This window comes from Anabrus simplex, chromosome 3 (genome assembly GCF_040414725.1).
Source record: "Anabrus simplex isolate iqAnaSimp1 chromosome 3, ASM4041472v1, whole genome shotgun sequence".
Classification (NCBI taxonomy): Eukaryota; Metazoa; Arthropoda; class Insecta; order Orthoptera; family Tettigoniidae; genus Anabrus; species Anabrus simplex.
In genome coordinates, this window is record NC_090267.1 from 149,973,656 (window position 1) to 149,994,637 (window position 20,982).

At 39.0% G+C, this 20,982-nt stretch overlaps 1 protein-coding gene across 2 annotated transcripts in view; it reads right to left on the bottom strand.

Annotated features, from left to right (window-relative positions):
* Nucleotides 1-20,982, bottom strand: part of LOC136866103 (nuclear transcription factor Y subunit alpha) — a 72,755-nt gene that overhangs the window by 42,279 nt on the left and 9,494 nt on the right. The window contains exons 3-6 of one of the 2 annotated variants that reach the window (XM_067142781.2): nt 15,237-15,395; nt 15,012-15,144; nt 10,294-10,466; nt 4,885-5,058 (exon numbers count right to left, since the gene is read on the bottom strand). In XM_067142781.2, coding sequence (XP_066998882.1) covers nt 4,885-5,058; nt 10,294-10,466; nt 15,012-15,144; nt 15,237-15,395 — 639 coding nt within the window. Of the gene's footprint in view, nt 1-4,884; nt 5,062-10,293; nt 10,467-15,011; nt 15,145-15,236; nt 15,396-20,982 lie in introns of both variants that reach the window. The other variant, XM_067142780.2, reaches the window with a different exon arrangement.

The following is a 20,982-nucleotide window of genomic DNA, read 5'->3' on the forward strand; positions in this document are numbered from 1 at the left end:
AGTGAACTCTGGATCGGTATAAGATGAAACCTGTAACCAGTAGAGAAAACGTGTTTGTTAACTGAGCTGGAAATGTGTTTTCTAAAGGAATTATTTATACTGTGAAAAACTTATTTAAACTTACCCCTGTCCAATTCGTTCTTGTTCCGATGTTTACGTGTTTGTATTTGTCTCTGCCATTCTCGACCTTGTGTAGTAGCTGTGTGACGAGGACGTTTTGCTGGCTTGGTTTGGAGGGGGAAGGGGAAGTGACGGCGTGTTGTCATGTGCAGGGGGGTGGCTTCTATTTGTGACGTAGCTGCTTTGCGATTGCTTCCTACTTTCGCTGGGCGTATTCGATTGCCTTCTAATAATTCCATGTATCTCAATGTGTGTTCAAACAAGGGGTTTCTTTGTTCGTTCGTTTCATTTAAATTTTTTCTTCTCTGCCGGACAGTAAGAAAGGTCTAGAAAAAGAAGGAACACTATACCATCAAGACAAGTGTGCAAGAGCATTAACGGAAAACTGTCGAACTTAATAATGAACCAGTGCATGTGACAACGAATGAAATCAAAGATGTTTTAGATTAGTTTTTAATTTGTATAATTTTAATCTTAACTAACAAATTTTAATCTTAACTAACAAACACAACCCCTCCCCCATCCATCCTCCCGCACCACTTCAACGCCCCTTACTAACACATTTTAATTTTAATTATGAAATGTTTTATGCTTTTTTCACCTAAGCCTTAAGCGAAACAGCTGATGATGATTGCTAAGCAATCGAAACATGGTCTGTAAGTTTTTAATGACATAAATTTAGCCAAAGGCTAAATAATAAAAAAATATCGATCAGGTGGAACCTTTTACTTAATTGTTATCTTGATACTTGATGGGTGTTAAAAAGGGAAGGGCAGAGTGTGGGGTAGGGTTTTTCATCAGGAATACTACTGCACACAACATAGTTTCTGTTAGGCAAATAAATGAGAGAATGATATGGGTGGATTCGGCAGTTTTATGAAGCAATGAGAGACATCGTAGTGAGGGTCAACTGCAAAGATAGGGTAGTGGTAAATGGGCGATTTCAATGCGAGAGTTGGAAATAGAACTGAAGGATACGAAAGGGTGATTGGTAAATGTGGGGAAGATATGGAGTTAAAAGGAATGAGAAGCGTTTGCTGCACTTCTGTGCTAATATGGGTTTAATTATTATGAATACATTCTTCAAGCATACACATGGGAGGGTAGGGGAACCAGATCCATAATAGACTATATCTCAACAGACTTCAAAATCAGGAAATCTGCTAGGAATGTAGAGGTTTTCTGGGAATTTTTTTATAATACTGACCACTGTTTGATCTGGAGTGAACTAAGTATCTCTAGGCCAAGAATAAAGAAAGTGAAATCTGACTGCCAAACAAATCATTATCATCTGCAGTTAGCTGTTGGCCGGGTCTGCTTGGAACATAAGCCTCTCCACCTCCTCTTGTCTTCCCACCACTTCTCCCTAGTCACTCTTGCCCAGTCCTTTCCTCTTCTCTGTACACACTCTTCCACTCCTTTTATCCACCTGTCTCTTGCTCTTCCTCTTGGTCGTTTACCTGTTATCTCCATTTTGTGCATCCTCATCGGTATCCTTTCCTCTGCATTCTCTTCATGTGTGCATACCATCTAAGTCTAGATGCCTCTATCCTATTCTGTAGTGGCTCTTCTTTTACTACATCTCGTAACTTCTCATTTCTCATCTTATCCCATCCTGTCACTCCTATCCTGCTTCTCAGAGATTTCATTTCACTTGCCTGTGTTCTATTCACTGCTCTCTGCCTCATTACCCAAGTCTCAGCTGCATATGTCAGAATAGGTATATAGTACATCCTGTATATCACCCTTTTGCTTCTCTGAGGGACATCCTTGCTCCAAACCAGGCTACTGACACTTTTCAGGAATGTTCCTGCTTGTTTTCCACGCTTGATTATTTCCTTATCATTTCTTCCACTTTCCTCTATGATACTTCCTAACTACTGAAACTCTCTACCTTCCTAAGCTGTTCCCCTCCCAGCATTATCGCTCTCGTAGATCTCTCCTTTCTACTTGTGATCACTATCTCGCTCTTTTGGCCATAAAATTTCATTCCATATTGTTCCACCTCACCTACCCAAGCATCTAACTGTTCCTGGATATCCTCTTTGTTTTCTCCCCAGACTAACAGGTCATCTGCAAACATCATCAATTTCATTTTTCCTTCTCCAATTTTCCTTGCCACATTTGTCATTATCTCATCCATTGTTACTACGAAGAGCAAAGGTGACAGAGCACTTCCTTGTTTTAATCCACCTTTTTGCTCAAACCACCCTGTTCTCTCTCCTATTTTCACACAACTGACACTCCCATTGTACATCTCCTTCACTCTTTCTATGGTCTGCTCCTCGACACCTATTTCTGTAAGGCTCCCCATACCTTGTTTCTACACACACGGTCATAAGCTTTCCCAAGGTCAACGAAGGCCATCACAAGATCCTTGCCCCATTAATAATGACGCTCTTGTAGTTGTCTTACTGAGAATATAAGGTCTACTGTGGACCTTCCTGATCTGAAACCATACTGCTCTTCTGATTCTATTCTCCAGAATCTTCTCAAACACCTTTGCACAGTGGCATATCAATGTGACGCCCCTATAGTTCTTAAACTCTTTTCTATTGCCCTCCTTGAAAATGTGTATGATTACACCCTTCTTCCAATCTTCAGGGGTCTTCTTTTCCTTCCATACTACTTTCAACTCTGCAAACGAATAAGCGTAGAAAATCTCCAGGACGAAGAAATTAGAAATACATGGATACGATTCGTGAGAAGTTCCAAACAGTGGACAGTAAACAGGTTCGGGATATAGATAGAGAATGGGTAATATACAGGGATGCTGCAGTAGAAACAGCAAGGGAATGCCTGGGAACAACTGTGTGAAAAAATGGGAAAAAGTGAACATCTTGGTGGAATGATGAAGTTAGAGCAGCTTGTAAATGTAAAAAGAAGGCCTATCAGAAATGACTCCAAACAAGGGCTGATGCAGACAGGGAATTGTAGTAGATGAAAGAAACAGAGCAAAACAAATAGTTGTTTAATAAAAAAAAAAATTGTGGGAACATTTTGGCAATAACCTGGAAAGGCTAGGTCAAATAGAAGGGAAAACTTTCTGGACAGTAATAAAGAATCTTAGGAAGGGAGGGAAAAAGGGAATTAACAGTGTTTTGGGCAATTCAGGTGAACTCTTAATAGATCCCAGGGAATAACCGGACAGGTGCAGGGAATATTTTGAAAATCTTCTCAACGTAAAAGGAAATCATCTTGGTGTCGCGAACAGCCGAGCTCGTGGAAAGGAGGAAAATGATGATGGTGAAATTATGCTGGAGGAAGTGGAAAGGATGGTAAATAAACTCCATTGTCATAAAGCAGCAGAAATAGATGAAATTAGACCTAAAATGAGTGGGAAGGCAGTGATGGAATGGCTTCAAAGACTAATAGAGTGTGGGTACCTTCAGACTGGACAAAAGCAGTAATTGGATCTATCTGTAAGCAAGGGAACAAGAAGGATTGCAACAACTATCGAGGTATCTCATTTATTAGTATACCAGGCAAAATATTCACTGGCATTATGGTAGGGAGGGTGCGATCAGTGGTTGAGAGGAAGTAGGATGACAACCAGTGTGGTTTCAGACCACACAGGGGCTGTCAGGATCAGATTTTTAGTATGCACCAGATAATTGAAAAATGCTATGAGAAGAATAGACAGTTATGTTTATGTTTCGTAGATCTAGAGAAAGCACATGACAGGGTACCGAGGGAAAAGATGTTTGCCATACTAAGGGACTATGGGATTAAGTGTAGGTTATTAAAATCAAAGGCTTATGTTTACAATTAGGCTGAAGTGAGAATTGATGGTAGAATGAGTTCTTGGTTCAGGGTACTTACAGGGGTTAGACAAAACTGTAATCTTTCACCCTTGTTATTCGTAGTTTACATGGATCATCTGCTGAAAGGTATGTAGTGGCCGGGAGGGATTCAGGTAGTTGGATATGTAGTAAGCAGTCTGGCCTATACTAACAACTTGGTCTTAATGGCAGATTGTGTCATAAGCCTGCAATAGGTAAGAAATCCAAGAGAACTGAATGTCAGATTGGGGATACAGAGCTGGTAGATAATTTTAAGTATTTGGGATGTGTGTTCTCGTAGGATGGTATATAGTGAGACTGAATCAAGGTGTAGTAAAGCTAATGCAGTGAGCTTGCAGTTGCGATTAACAGTATTCTGGAAGAAGAAAATTAGCTCCTGGACAAAACTATCTTTACATCGGTCTGTTTTCAGACCAACTTTGCTTTACGGGAGCGAAGGTTGGGTGGACTCAGGATATCTTATTCATAAGTTAGAGGTAACAGACATGAAAGTAGCGAGAATGATTATTGGTACAAGCAGGTGGGAACAAGAGCAGGAGGGCACTCAGAATGAGGAGGTAAAGGCTAAGTTAGGAATGAACTCAATGGATGTAGCTGTGCACATAAACCAGCTTCGGTGGTGGGGTCATGTGAGGCAAATGGAGGAGGATAGTTTACCTAGGAAAATAATGGACGGTAAGAGAAGTAGAGAGAGACCAAGACGACGATGGTTAGACTCAGTTTCTAACGAATTAAAGATAAGAGGTATAGAACTAAATGAGGCCACAGCACTAGTTGCAAATAGAGGATTGTGGCGATGTTTAGTAAATTCACACAGGCCTACAGACTGAACGCTGAAAGGCATAACGGTCTATAATGAGGTATGTAGGTATGTATGTTGACTAAATAAATAAATGTTTAGAACAGATTCTCAGACACTTTACAAGGGCAGAATTAACAGTAATCGGGATTAAATACTTACAGGTCTCTCCTTTGGTATCCTCCCCTCAGCTTCAAGTTTGGCACGTGCTTGTCTCCTTTTCAAGATACGTCGATATTGTTTAGCGTTTACATATAAGGGTTCTTCTTCCAAAAACTCAGTGCCAGGAAGAGGGATCCTCTGGAACTGGGGTACACCTCCATTGCCTGGAACCATCTGCTTGCAAACCAGGCAAAGGTCTTAAGTCAGTAGAGTAATACTAGACACAGCAATAATTTAATACTACAGAGTACAAATTCCACATGGAAACCACAAGTCTTGATGAAACGCCTGTAAGCAAAATACATCAACCTAATTGTTAGGTAGTTCTCCAAACTACACTGTAGTTAACCTCAACAAAGCAGAAATAAAATGGTACATTTTTTCCCCTCGCTCTCCTGGAAATTTATTACTTTTCAGCCCTCGACGAAACTACATCATAATATTATGATTTGCTATCTTCTCAGTAAATATATATTTAAACTGGAGAGGAATTTTAAAAATAATTGTAAGGTAACTACCATGACAGGGTTTCATGGCCTACATACTAAAACCATCTTTTCGTTTGAAGCACAAATGACACTTAACATTACAAATATTAACAGAAGGTGTCAGTTAATTTCTTGCAACTCACGTTTGCAATAAATTACCATATTTACTTGCATATTTGCCCCATCTTGTTTTACAATTTTGAGGCAGGGAACTGAGGGGAGGGGAAATTACGCGATGTCTTTCAAGTTTGAGTAAAAGTTGTAGGCCATTTTAAAGAAAAATACGAGAAATACTGACTTGTAGGCAATAAATAAAACATATTTCATAATGCAACTCAATGAATACATATATAAACAAAGGTATTATACTAAAACTTGAAATAATGTTCAGTGGGTTGTATGTAACGGCTTTTCACTTCTACACTGCTCATGGAAGAACGAGGCCTCCTTTTGGGTTTAAGAGTGCACTTGCTTTACTGCACTCTCAGCCACTTGCGAATGAGACAAAAAATCTGTTCTAAAAACATCCACGCTTTTCGATTATTTTACATTATGTGAACACGAAGTAGACATTTTGCAACTTACCTTCCTCATGCACGATCACTTTCATCTGGAGATTCAGCTTGTAGACCGTCGCTCTTGTGATCGTCTTGCATGTCTGAGTCTTCCAACCACGATATGCCATCCTCTGATCCATAGAGAGAATTGGATATGCCCATATATTTTTTTAAACTTTTGCTACTGATATAGATGTTGACTGCCATAGGGAACCTGAAATATTTGTCCCGAATGAGTAAAATTTATAATACCAATACTGTTGGTCCATTCCTAACTCATTCCTGGTTGTCAGCATTTCGCCCCAGTGTGCTAATTTGGGCTCATCAGTTGGTAAATAGCACACCTACCAAGACGCATGGCTAGTGCACTAGTTACCTGGAAAATTTATAATGTCCAATAATGGACCAACTAAATTGGTATTTTAAATTTACTCATTCGGGACAAATATTTCAGGTTCCCCATGGGAATCAACATCTATATCATCTGATGGCCAGGTAGGCATCAATTTTTGAAAACGTGACAGTCTCTCACGGTGCATTAGCACTGCCGATGGCTCCAAGTAGCCTGCACAGTGGCCTCCTCAGTGTGCATTAGCCATGCGTCTTGGTAGGTGTGATATTTACTAACTCGTCGTCAACATCATCAATTTTCCGCTCCAGCAAGCCGGGTGAGGGTATTTACAAGCCTTTTCCAGTTCGTCTTGTCCATCTACAGCTGATGTTCAGTTTTTTGATGCCAATTTGAAATTCTAGTATCTGATGATCCCAAATTAGCACACTGGGGCAAAACACTGGCAATCAGGAATGAGTTAGCTGGAAAACTTATAATGTCCAATAACGGATCAACTTTATTGGCATTATTTTTGCTAATCACACGTTCGGCGATCATAGCCCATGCTCGGAGAATCCACTGGCACATCTCTTCCATTGATGGTTTTTGAATTATTCTTGTTGGTGTAAAACTATGCACATTCGTTTACATTCATTCCATATACACTTTGCGTTAGGTAATCTTTGAAGGGTTTGTTCACGAAAGCATCGAGAGGCTAAAGAACAGATGTCAGACCGCCAGGTATGATTACGAGGTCCGATTTCATCTCTAATTTTTTCCCCCTTACAGCATCCACAAGATGGCCTCTAAAACTATTCAAAACAAGCATGGACTTCAGCTGTATTAAGACTCCAGGACGTCTTCTCCATAGTCTTCCATCAATTCACCCACCATCCAACCCTTCTAATACACTCGAATGTGGATTCCTGGCAGAAAGTTTCCTTTGCAAAGAGTCTTCTGCTTTAAAATTACGTAAGGTGGCAACTTCCTGCCGTCTGCTGTGATAGCTAACATTACTGTGCACCTCATTTTCTCTTCTCCTGTACTTCTCCCCAACACACTACGCGTACTTACAATGTTAAAAACACCAACATTTGATCAGCATTTCCAATCTGAGAAAGAACATAGTTGTTGTTCAGCCATAGCCGGATAAATTTTTGAAATTCTAATATCCTATCGACGTACACTTCTGGAAGTCGTTGATAGAGTGATGTTCTTAAGCTTAGTCCACTTCTTCGCATAAATCGCAATGGCCATCCTCTACTGTATTTAAAATTTTGTGCACTGATGCTGTTCCTTCTTGCCATCTCGCCTGCTTTAACTGGCAACATTTCGTCTGTTACTCTGTAACCACTGTTTTTCGGTTCTGTAACATACTGTAGCACTTCCTCATCAATTTGCCTGTATTTTCCACATTTTGGACCACGTAAAGACTGCGACGTTTTCTTAGCCATCATTAATTTTTCCCTCTGGTTTTGCCAGTATCGTATTAACTTCAGATCAACTGAAAATTCTCGGCCTGCAACTCTTACTTCGCTCGTTTATGCAGAAGAAATGTACACACAACTTAAACTTTGCCATTTAATTACAGTAAAACCTCATTAATTCAAAGTCGTTGGGATGCAAAAATCGGACTTCAAATTACGTGATTTCAAATTAACCGCCAACTCGTAATTCAGAGATGCCAACCCTTGCCGCGGCACAAAATATTATAAGACACGTTAATGCACGCAATTGACCTTGATTCACAGTTTAAACTTTTCAAATGCCATGAAAAAAAACTTTTTTGAAAATGTATCCAACAAAGTGCATTTCCAGCATTAAAATGATAATGCACTTCGATAACTCACTGGCAAACATAACCTGACGCAAATTTTTTTTTAAAAAAAGCATGATTCAAAGACGAGGAGAAATCTATGCTGGCTCCCCTATGCAAGTGCTTTATTTATTAGATTACTGTACTGTATGCATTTTAGATGCCTTGTACTTGAACGTGCATGTTGGGGATGGCCATTCAGAATGATTTAATACAACACAGGGTGTCGAGCAAGGGAGCATACTCTCGCCATTGCTATTCATTACTGTCATGGACAGTATTCTTAAAATACTCAAAAGAGAATGAGATGAAGAACTACACATATTGGTGTTTGCTGATGATGTAGTTTCAGCCTTTCTTCTACCTCTTCAATAGTTTCTCCCTCATTCAGGAGTGTATCAAAACAGGTCATTTCATTTCTTGTTTGCTCCTGACTACATTTCCATTTACTATTTCTAGTGCTGTGATGCCCTCTTTGTTAGATCTCTTGCTTTTAAACAAGCTGTACAGAATCTTCATGTTTCCTTTACTACCTTCCTGTAGTTTTGGGGTAAATTTACCCCAGCACAGCACTTCTTCTCTTCTCTCACAATCCTTTTTACTTCTTATTTCAGTATTCTTGGTCCCCATGCCAGGGGAATTAACCAATTATGGTTAAAATTATTTACCCTGCCAGGAATCGAACCCGGGACCCCTGTAACCAAAGGCCAGCACACTAACCATTTAGCCATGGAGCTGGACAAAACTCGTGTCCTCATCCCGAGGTGATGCAGCTCTTTTCAGGCACACGCCCAATGGAGGTGAGCTGCATGTACCATTTCAACCACATACCAGTCCTCCTGCCATTCTTAAATTTCTGACAGTATCAGGAATCGAATCCGGGCCCCCGAGGACAGCAGCTAATAATACTAACCATCTCACTTTAGCCCTAAGTGCCCATGCTCTAAATTGCTCTTTTGCCTTGAATCATCCTCAGAAAGCTTATGACATCTTTTTCATTGGTTCTTAATGTTCCAAAACCAAAAGGAATAGAAATAAATATTTGAAAATTTTAGTAATAATAATAATAATATTATTATTTGCTTTACGTCCCACTAACTATTTTTATGGTTTTCGGAGAAGCCAAGGTGCCGGAATTTAGTCCCGCAGGAGTTCTTTTACATGCCAGTGTATCTACCAACACGAGGCTGTCGTATTTGAGCACCTTCAAATACCAACGGACTGAGCCAGGATCGAACCTGCCAAGCTGGGGTCAGAAGGCCAGCGCCTCAACTGTCTGAGCCTCTCAGCCCAGCTATTTGAGAATTCTATTTCCTTAACGCTAAATGTGCTTTTGCCCTATTGTGAATAACATTAAATCAAATATAAAATTGCATTGCTCTTAAATTTTTGGGACTGGAAACTTCTTCCGTTAAATACGGGTTTACACTAAACCAAGGTCATGCAAAATCGGGGTTATACTGTAGTTGGAATTTTTCAAGCACACTACGGTCAATATGGTCATTTAACGTTAAGAATTTCATATTTAGGTTCCGTATTGAAACAAGATTTACATCAAAGAAAGGACATATAATGTACATTTTTAATCCACCATTGTAATCACACCATAAGAATCATGATCTATACGTGTCTTTGTTTAATTATTCTCGGCTAATGATGACAGGGAATCTGTCGAAACCGGTACAGAATGTACAAAAGTTGTGATGTTTTAACTGTAATGTAAAACTTTCACACAATATATAGTATTGAAAAGGTGGAACTATTGTCCTTTCTTTGATGTTAATATGGTCATGGTGAAATTTTACCTGTTTGCTTCTATTCCTAAAAAAAATGTTGATTACTTTATTCTTCCTTTTCTCCTCGCTTTAACCTGGATAATCAAGCTGGATAATTGAATAGCATGTTGATTTTAATGCTCAACCCACTGGGTCAACATCCTTTCCAATTTCTCCATAATCGGTGCCCTTACTTGTGTCATCTCAGTTGTAGAAATTCTCATCGCACACAGAGTACAATAATGGCAGCTGACTCAATAGTACGGGAAACTAGTACCGGTACTCTAAGAGAGAATGGAAAATTCTCAATTCCCATGGAGGGAATTGGATATTTTTCACCAATAGAGGATGTCAAAAAACATGTTTTTTACTCTAAGAAAGTCCACATCATTAATGATATTAATAGCTTTAATAATGACATGCCAACAAGCACGTTGCTCACCATGACAATGTTGCTCCCATTAACTGCCATAGCTTGAGGGACAGCAGCAGCCACAGTCGTGGCAGTGGGACTCCCAACAGTCGCTTGTGGAGCTGGAGCCGGAGCGGCAGGTGATGTAGCTGCAGACGGAGCACTTCCTGAGAGCTGGACCAGGTTACCATTCAGGTTGATTACTGCAAAACATGAACATGAAATTTTTCTTATTCTAATAATCAAATATGAACAATCTAATCCATCATAAATGATAGTTTCAGTCTTCTTATGGTGACTATTCAGAACCTTCGATGCCGAACAATGTGTCAAACAAAATGCCACCAACACAATGTGAAGGATTAGTTAGAAAATTACAGCAAATTCAGCCAGTCATTTTAGTTAAAGTTTACCAAAATGTGTTACAAAATATTAAGACAGCATTGTCTATTATTATTTTATTTATCCCTTTCAGCTATTATAAGCCTATTTAAAATATGAATGTTATATATATTTAGAGCATGGTATTGATTCATCATCCAATATTAAGAAACTGGGAGCTGGATGAGGGAAATGGACGATGATGATGATGATGATTATTATAATTATTAGTAAACTTACTTACAACTTCAAAATGTGTTACATATTCAATACTCTGCCAGGAACAAGTTGAGGTGTGAAATTACTGTGTTCCTGAAGACTGTTATACCTTTTCTCATTGCCTGTAAGCCTATGTGAATTAATTATTTCTATAATCCTCTCTGTTTATAGCTAGTTATCTGGCCTCTACAGGTTCCAAGCCTCTCCAAATGAACAAGAGAATATACAGTATACAGTATAATTGTTGAGAATATTTACACATTTACGTCTCACCGCAGAAGGAAGTCATTTTCAACAGTATCTGAAATAAATGGCGATTAATAAACCTGTATACATGTACAGTATTTTTAACAACATCAAAACCAGCATTCATAAAACAAGTGATCTCTTCAGAATGGCTATAAAGACTGAAATGTTTTCTCCACAGCGAATACTGAGTCAGGAGACTGAGCAAGGCACTTTAAAAAGGGGTGGAAAAAGTGCATATCAATAACCACTGACAGTTACCACGTACCAAAATAGAGCTACTCAACTTTAGTTTTAATGTCCTACTAACTACTTTGACAGTTTTCGGAGATGTTGAGGTGCTGGAATGTTGTCCCACATAAGTTTTTTACGTGCCAGTAAATTTACAGACACAAAGCTGACGTATTTGAGCACCTTCAAATACCACCAGACTGAGCCAGGATCGAACCTGCTAAGTTGGGGTCAGAAAGCCAAACCAGCTTTAGTTTCCGGTCATTACAAAATTCAAATGCTTATGAAGGCTAATTGTAGATTTGATGAAACCCGTAGTGATGAAAATTATTCAGAATGGATAATAATGTACATAACCAGAAACTTTCCACTGTAAACTACCACAAATAAAGAATTTTCATTAAAACAATATGACACAGATGTACAATATCCAATACCAATATAATGGTCCGTTATTGGACATTATAAATTTTCCAGCTAACTCATTCTTGGTTGCCTGCGTTTCACCCTCGTGTGCTAAGTTAGGCTCGTCAGTTGAGACTTAGCACCCACCCAAGACGCAAGGCTAGTGCATACCGTGGAGGCCACTGCATAGGCTATTTGAAGCCACCAGCAGTGCCAATGCACTATGAGAGCTATGTCTCATTTCCAAAAATAGATGCCTGCCTGGCCATCAAATGATGTAGAGGGAATCAACATCTACATCATACAATATCCAAGTTGGTGGAACGGAAGTAGACGTTTATGGCCGCTGTGCTTTAGGTTGCCCTAAGAGTGCTGGTCTCTCCTGTGGGATGCCACATGTGTAGACACTTTAGCACCATCTCATTTGCCTCTCACACTTGCAATGCGGCTGGTTCTGCTGCGGAATTGGCCATGCGCAATAAAAGAGCGAAATACAGAGCAGTAACGGACAAGTACATCTTCGTGGTATTCACAGTCGAAACAATGGGAACGTGATGTCAAGAGACTAAAAGTCTGATTTCAGATATTGTCAAACAATTATCTGCAATCACTGGAGACTCTTCTTCAACAGAATTCCTGAGGCAGCGGATAGGAATTGCTAATGGAAATTCTAAGTTCCCATGGAGGGAATTAGATTCTTTTCCACCAATAGAGCATGTCAAAAATCAGATCAAAAATTAGATGGATGGCTTTTCCGGCGTTTGCTTAATAAAGCCATCCATCTAATTTTTGATCTGATTTTTAGGAATTGCTATCCAGCAAGGAAATGCTGCCAGCATTATGGGCACGTTTCCGGATAATGCTCCACTGGACAAAGTACTGTATTTACGCGAATAATCCCCCACACCCTAATTTTAGGAAAGCTCATTTAAAAAAAAAAAATTTTTTAAATGAAATTAACTAAAATTCCTTCCATCGAAAGAGTAACATAGGTTTAAACAAACATTTCATAACACTCCATGAGGACCACGTGTTCTTTACGCAAATATGAACATGTTAATTTGCGAATATAACTGCTTTGCCTGAGATGATAAATTATCACTGCTATAAAATGCCATTAAAATTCCTACTTATGTGACAGGTATTTCATTAATCTGAACTTGCAATAGGCTTGATGCCCTGTAGATCGGAAGATTCGTTGTCTCTTGCATCATTAGAATCCTCTCCTAAATTACAAATTTATCACACTCCACATCTAAAACCCTTCTCACACACGGTCTCTTTTTACTCGGATAGTAACAATCTGCGGGGGATAATTCTTTTCGTGCAATGTAACTTTTTATTCGGATAGTAACAATCTGCGGCGGATAATTCTTTTCATGCAATGTAAACACTTGAAAAAGATACACCGGCGAACTCGGATGTTAGTTTCGCGATACAGTAAAACCACGTTATTACGTGATTTTGAATTAACCGCCAACTCATAATCCAGAAATGCCAACTCCTGCTACGTCATAAAGTAGTCTGATACCAACTACTGCATGCAATTAACATTGATTCACAGTTTAAACCTTTCAAATGCCGTGGAAAAAATCTATTTCTGAAATGTATCCAACAAGGTGCATTTACATTATTCAAATAATGCACTTAGATAACTTACTGACAAATATAACCTCACGCAATAAAAGGAAAAAAGCACGATTCAAAGATGAGGACAAATTATGCTGGCTCCCATGTGCAAACGTTTTATTTCTTGGTTTACTGTACTGTTTGCATTTTTAGATACCTTGTACTTGCACGGAAAGTGCCCGACGCTCTTAAAACATTGTGGCTTATCAAACTTTCCTATGACGAAGGGAGGCTTCCTTCTGCATTGTTATACAGTACAGTGACTCCATCTCCTTTAAAACCCTTCTGTGTTCGGCAGTTAAAAAAAAAAAGGGTGCAGTTTCATAAGCATTGACAATATTGTTCGGTACGTACGAATGGATATAATTACAAGCCACGCTTTTTCGGCTACTAGCGGGCGAGTTGACCGTGCGGTTAGGGGCGCACAGCTGTGAGCCCACATCTGGGAGATAGTGGGTTCGAACCCCACTGTCGGCAGCCCTGAAGATGGTTTTCCGTGGTTTCCCATTTTCACACCAGGCAAATGCTGGGGCTGTATCTTAATTAAGGCCACGGCCGCTTCCTTCCCATTTCTAGACCTTTCCTGTCCCATCGTTGCCATAAGACCTATCTGTGTCAGTGCAACGCAAAGCAAATAGCAAAAAAAAATTTTGCCTAGAGTCTGCTTCGCCAGTCTTCGCGGATTCTGCTTCTCCGCACACTGCCTGCTACATGATATTGTGGCATTCCTTAAAACGCTGAATACAAAAGAATGTACAATTTCACACGAACTTAGCAAATATGAAACACACTATAGACACACCAAAGTGAGTGAAAGTATGGAAAGCTACCCCTGCATGTTCCAGAAGACGCGTTCTATCGTGATGCGGAGAAATTTCGAATTTGAATTACGCTGTAAAATACTTTTTTTTTAAATATTAAGGCAGTTTATAATTAAAAGTCTGAATAGTTTTCTGTTTAAATATGACATATGGGGACATTATTCCAACTGAAGTTACACAAAGTATAACTGTACATCCAACATAAAAAACTAGGTGAGCCACGAGCGTGCTGCCAACCTTGACGCAAATAAAACCTCCACCCCAATTTCATGCCTCAATTTGTTTTAAAAAATATGCGAGGATTATTCACGTAAATACAGTATTTCATCTTACACCTTAGACTTTCGAGCTGGAGCGAAGTAGAAAAATGATAGTTGAAATATTATTTTGTAATTATATAAATGTATGTAGTTACTGTCAGTTCATATTTTAATTTGTTAAAGAACATCAGAAAGTAACTTTCAAATGCAGTGCTATAATTCTCTTTGTGAAATATGATTAGGTAATGGTTATTTACCTCCAAGTGCTGTAGGCCTAGTTCTGTTTGTGGAATACTATTATTAGTTATTTATCTCCAAGTGCTGTAGGCCAAGTTCTGTTTGTGAAACAACCTCCAAGTGCTATAGTTCTGTTTGTAAATTATTATTAATAGTTATTTATCTCCAAGGGCTGTAGTTCTATTTGTGAAATATTACGATTAGTTATTTACCTCCAAGTGCTATAGCTGAAATTAGATAAATCAATGGATTTCAAACTTTGCAGAGGTAATTTCTGTCCTGAAATACAGCCAACTAGTAACTTAAGTTCAAAATTTACCTGTAGGTTGTGCTTGTTGTACAGCATTATCCAACTGCATAGGCTGATAGATAAAGGTCTGTCCATCAGAAGTCTGGATAATCTGTGCCTGCTGAGGTTGCTGGATGACTATTTGTTGGTGTGCTCCACTGCCCTGAGAATGAGATATATATCTATATTGTAGTGAACATGAAATCAGCACATAAGTTCAAATTATAACTGGTATGCGTAGTTAGTTTCACTCACCTGCAGAGTTGAAACTGGAACAACCTGAATCTGCTGCAAAGCCTGACCTCCCTGTGTTGCCACTTGAATAGCTTGTGCATTCTGAGGTACAGCATGAACCATGATCTGTTGTCCATTTGCACCCTGGATAACCTGACCAGTTTGATTCACCTGAACCACCTACAAATATTATAACTGAAATTATATGTCCTGTTGGAAAGACTGAAGCAAGCATAGAAATATAAGTTTTATACATTGCAACCAGAATATTCTTCTAACCCAAAATATTTTGGAAACGTTTCCCTCCCTAGCGAATAAAAACGCTGAATCAATTTTCAAATTACTTCACAATGAATAATGAAGTGATAAGATTCTAGTGGAGAAAATTTGTCAGTCAGATGGAAAAGTTGAGGCAATATACTATTTTTTATGAAACTTGCCAACACTTAAGTTTCATCCTATTCTTTCTCCATGACACACACCACACAATTGTTTGTATAGCCATCCTCAAATCACATGTAATGTGTAAATATTAGAAAATAATAGCTCCAAAACGTCGCAGTCAGATCCTTTAGTCTAGACTTCTTAGAAGAAAGAATTTATGAAGTGCATTCAAGTTCTAAGGTTTCCTTAATTTTGTTTTTCAAAAAACAGTAGATGCAGAAACAAAGGACACATTTTAAAACATGTGGGCATCATCGTTCTAGAAAAAGTGATACAGATTCTACATTCTGATGCACATAACCCATGTGGTGGCAGCAATTGGAACTAGACATGTTTCTGATACTTAAAACAGGAATAGTGTGTTTTCTCCACCGGCATGGTACTGCACCAATAAAAGTGTCATCTACTGAGCGAGACAAGTGGTGATGGTATCGTGGATGTGAAAAATGTATAATTGAGAGTGAGAAAATTCAACAAAGGCAGAATGTCACATGCAAGCAAAAATAAAATATCTTCAAGCATGCACCAGTTGATCTGATTGCACAAGAGAAGTAACAGCAACAGGTTATGAAGGACCACTACTCTACCATAGAAGAGATTGCCTTCAAAGTTGTCATTTCTGCAAGAATGGTGAACACTATCCCTCATGACAGCCTAAATATGTAGAAGGTTTCTCCCAGATGAGTGACGCAAATGTTGACAGACAATCAAAAATCTGCACGCATGGCACTGAGTCTATCACTCTTAGTGCTTGACGATGGCACAAATGATTTTCAATCCACAAACTATTACAATGGATGAGACATGGATGCCTTTTTTAAATTCTGAAACCAAATGGCAGTCAAAGCAGATGAAGTACTTTGCACTCACCTGCCACCAAAGAAATTTCAGGTTACCACCAATACTGAGAAAAAGAGGGTGACTTATGTTTTGGAATATTGTAGCAAAGGTGTGATATAAAAAACATATGCTCTTTCATCTGTTTAGCCAATACCTTGATTACTCAAAGGAACAGTCTTCATTCTTTTCAACTTAAGTTATGAACACCATACGACTGTTGTTCAACACACCCATAACTTACCCTTCTTAATAAACTCGGAACTAAACTTTGCTCAAAGCACTTGCCGTGCTGAAATTATTTTATTGCTCAGACAGCAAGGATCTGAACTGTGTTTTTGTCTTTGTAAGTCTGCTAAAAATCCTTTCACACTCTGTGCTGATATGTGGAATTGATAAAATAGTTAAGCATCAGCTTACAGAGTGTCATATTTCAGTGTCCAAACATAGCCATAAAAAGGGGGGGGGGGGGGGGGGGGGGGGGGAAAGAAAAGTAAATTTGATGAAAGGAACATGAACAGTCCTTCTTTACGTGACAAAGTCTAACTCTTAGAGCCATCAGTAGTTTCAGTTTTTTGGGTGAAACTGATGACTGGGTTTTCCTTTTAACTGAAGAGTGTAGTGAAATGTTGACAATACTTCACCTTTTCAGACAAACAAGACACATCTGCTATTAGACTGTGCTTGGGGATTTTGTAAGTCTTCTTTGCCATCTGAAAATCCTTACTCACAATTTCACTCCTAAATAAAGTAACCCAAGGGTCCCACTGCAGCAAAATTCTATCTAAACACCTCCTTAATGATAACCATCAAGTAAGCATGTATTTCAGAAATTTCCTGATCTCTGTGTTGTGTAAAGTTTGAAGTTCTTTGAACTTTTCCTTCCTCTTTGCACTCCTTTCCAGATAATAAAATATATTGATTATACTTTTATGTAAATTTACAGACAAACACACCACAGCCTTCCCTGCACCAAGATTAATTAGGTGACAAGAGCAGCAGTTTTTTAATGGAATACAGAATTCCTGAAAAGTTGAGAGCAAAAGATTGGCAATGTTAGCTCCAGTAGCATCCCCTTCTAAATTAGGCACAGAGAGTAGATAACTCTGAATTTCACTGAGTCCAGGCCTAAAACATGTTACTACAATAGGATATAATTTGAAGTCGCTTTAACTGCTGCCATCAGTAGCAACAAAAATTGCATTCACCTGCAAATGCGATACAATTTTTACCCATTCTTCCACGTACATTTCTGTAATGATAGTCCCTGTTTTCATTCCAGCACACCCATATCGTTTAGAAATTTTCAAATCAGAAAACATTTTGCAAAACAAAGCCCCTGTATGCTTGGCACAATTTACAGGCAGGTTACTTATGTGATGTACATAAAGCCTCGCAATTTGCCACAGGATTTACATCTTAGTGGTTTTTTACATGAGAAGTTCAGTTTTTGGTTTCTTTCTACACACTGGACACTTTCCTTATGTTTCTTCGTTTGCACATGTTTGAGTATATCGCACTTCCCACCATGCGCAACTGAAAAATCACACCTACATGTAGTACAAAATGCGAACGTTGGTCCCTTCCTAGACTCGCTCAAACAAGGAAACTCTTCCTTATAAGCGCTTTTAAACACTGCATCATACTTTTTTCTTTTTGACATTTTGGTCAAAAAATAATTAAGACATACAACCAAGAAGCAATACTATGTAACATAACATGAGCACTGACGCAGGTTCTGCCCTGGGTAGACGTCCATGGTGTGCTACTTCTGAGGCAGGGTTACCCGCTTGTGACTTCCACTTCCTATTATTAAGCTATTTGACTGTATTATACACCAAAGAGGAGCACATGGCTGGCCACCCTGCCCAATACTGCCCTTCGGTTATGGTTACTGGAACTACTATCGCCCAGCCAAACATCGATAAAACGGGGAAACGTGCGGGAGTTAAAAATAATATGAAAATTACTGAAACTGCTCCCAAAATTGGGGAATCGGTCCCAGCGATCGGGAATTTGGGAGGAACAATGAAACATCAGGAGAGTTGGCATGTCTGACGTCATGGCTGTACAATACAGGGACAACATCCTCTGACCCATAGTGACACCATATCGCCTACATTTGAGGAAAATTTGTCTTAAGAGATGATAATGCACACATCCACATCATGCAGTCCCCGTTAAGGACTTCCTTCATAATCATGATATCGCTCGAATAGAGTGGCCACCATGTTCCCAGACATGAACTCTATTGAACATGCCTGGGATAAATACTGTATAATCCTCAATATCACCCGCCACTGAATAAGACCTGCACACCTGAATTTCTAGCAACAAAATTTGGAAAAAATACTTACCAATTTTTTAAATATTGCAAATGTGTCACAGAATTGCTCATTTAAAACACTTTACAAGTAATAAAAACACAAACACCTCAATGAGAAATAAAACTAGTTCAACGTACACATCAGTCACGATTCAACGTCATCAGAACTACCACCATCGGAACTTACATCACTGTCAGCTTCCCATTCACAGCTGTCCTCATTACCATCCACAGAATATGAAATTCCACATTTCTTGAAACTTTTCCTCACCAAGTCACTGGAGGTTTTTATCCATTTGCATAGAAGTTCCACTTCGGATAGTTTCACTCATTCAGTTGGTAAAGGGGCATGATCGCCAGCAGACGCCATCCACTCAGTGTAGAGCCAGTTCACACAAACATCCAATGCCCGCGATAACTGTCGAACACAAGCAGGCTCCTCTTATGCAATAAATCTTCCAGCTCGCTGTCCATCCAGCTAGATTCTTTGGTTTGAGCAAAAATACCAAACGGCAAATTTCCACGTACGGAGGAAGTTTGGTTCCATCAGCTAAAATGCATAACATTACCCTGCAGTGTTGCTTTTCATTACCATTTGTCCTAATAACAACGCTTTTAGAGCCCTTAATGTGAACTGTATTGTCTAGTGGCATTTCAAAATAAACAGGCCTCTGATCAGCATTCCCAATTTGAGAAAGCAAATATAAATTTTACTTCTGCAAATGAATCGTGGCGATGAAAGGCATTCAACGTTTCTTCATAGGCAACAGGTGGTGGTGGTGGTGGTGGTGGTGGTGGTGATAACACTCTGTCAGAAACCTGTATGCAGCAGGAAAGTCTGATAACTTGATACAAAAAGCCAAATGAATGGATGTTCAAATATTAGAGATAAGTGAATTACAATGGCCAGACTCAGGAAGGCTTTAGTATTATGGCAGCGACCCACACAACCGTAACCAATGGAATGAGGTTGGAATTCTTGTATCACCTGAATACAGAAAATATGCGCGGAGCTTCATACCTACCTTGGAACATATGATGATGTTACAGATTCAAAATCAGCCTTTCAAAATCAACATTATACAAGTATAGTATATGCTCTTACAGCAGACAAAACTTATAACTTTGAAGTAAAGGCATTCTAGGAGATGCTGAACAATGTATATAGCAGGCTCAACAGCAATGATATCACTATAATTTTGGGTGATTTTAATGCCAAAATTGGACAAAGACGAAGATTTGACTAGGTAGGCGACTATCATCTAGGTGTAGCTAAGAAGAGGAGAGATAGGTTATTTGAATTTTGTCCCAAGAACGAACTGGTGGTCCCTAACACTTGGTACAAACTCCCCAAATGTCTTGTTATACACATGGATTTCACCTTTAGAAGCAAACTCCAGTAAACCAGTAAGGAACCAGATTGATCATATCCTAATTAGAAAGTGATTTAGGAACAGGATCAAAAGGGTGACAACATATCCTCGTGCAGACAATGGCTATTGATCACGTCCCTGTAGTAGCAGATGAACACATGAAATTAAAAATGGTTAAACCAAAACAGATTTCAAACAGAATGGACACTACTAAACTCCAAGATACCACAAGAAGAGAAGCAATTAAAGAAGAATTTTACAGCAAAATAGGGAATGGCTTACTCACGAATGTTGATAACGCACAAAGCCAGTGGGAAGTACTGAGAAACACATTGGCTGGTGTTTGTAGAAAACGTCTAAGGACAAAAGAGATATAGAAAAGGAAGAAATAGATGCCAGATGAGATACTGAAGCTGATGGAACAAAGATGACTAGCAAAATGCAATGTAGAGGATTATCAGTAGATACAAAGAGAAATCAGAAGAAAAATCAAAATAGCTAAAGAAAAATGGATGACAGAAATGTGCAAAGAACTGGCTGAGATAACATAATCACTTCAAACTGCACAAGGTCAAGGAGATAGCACGTTTATACAAAAACCCACCATCAGCCACTCTTCTTGACAATGCCACCATACTCATTCTGGATGAGCAGGAAATCGTGCACACTTAGAAGAAATTCATAAATCAACCGTTTGGGGGTAATAGCAGTGAGAATATGAAATTCAATGCTGCTGATGGACCAGAAATAATGAAGGACGAACTGATGCAAGTTCTAACTCAGAATA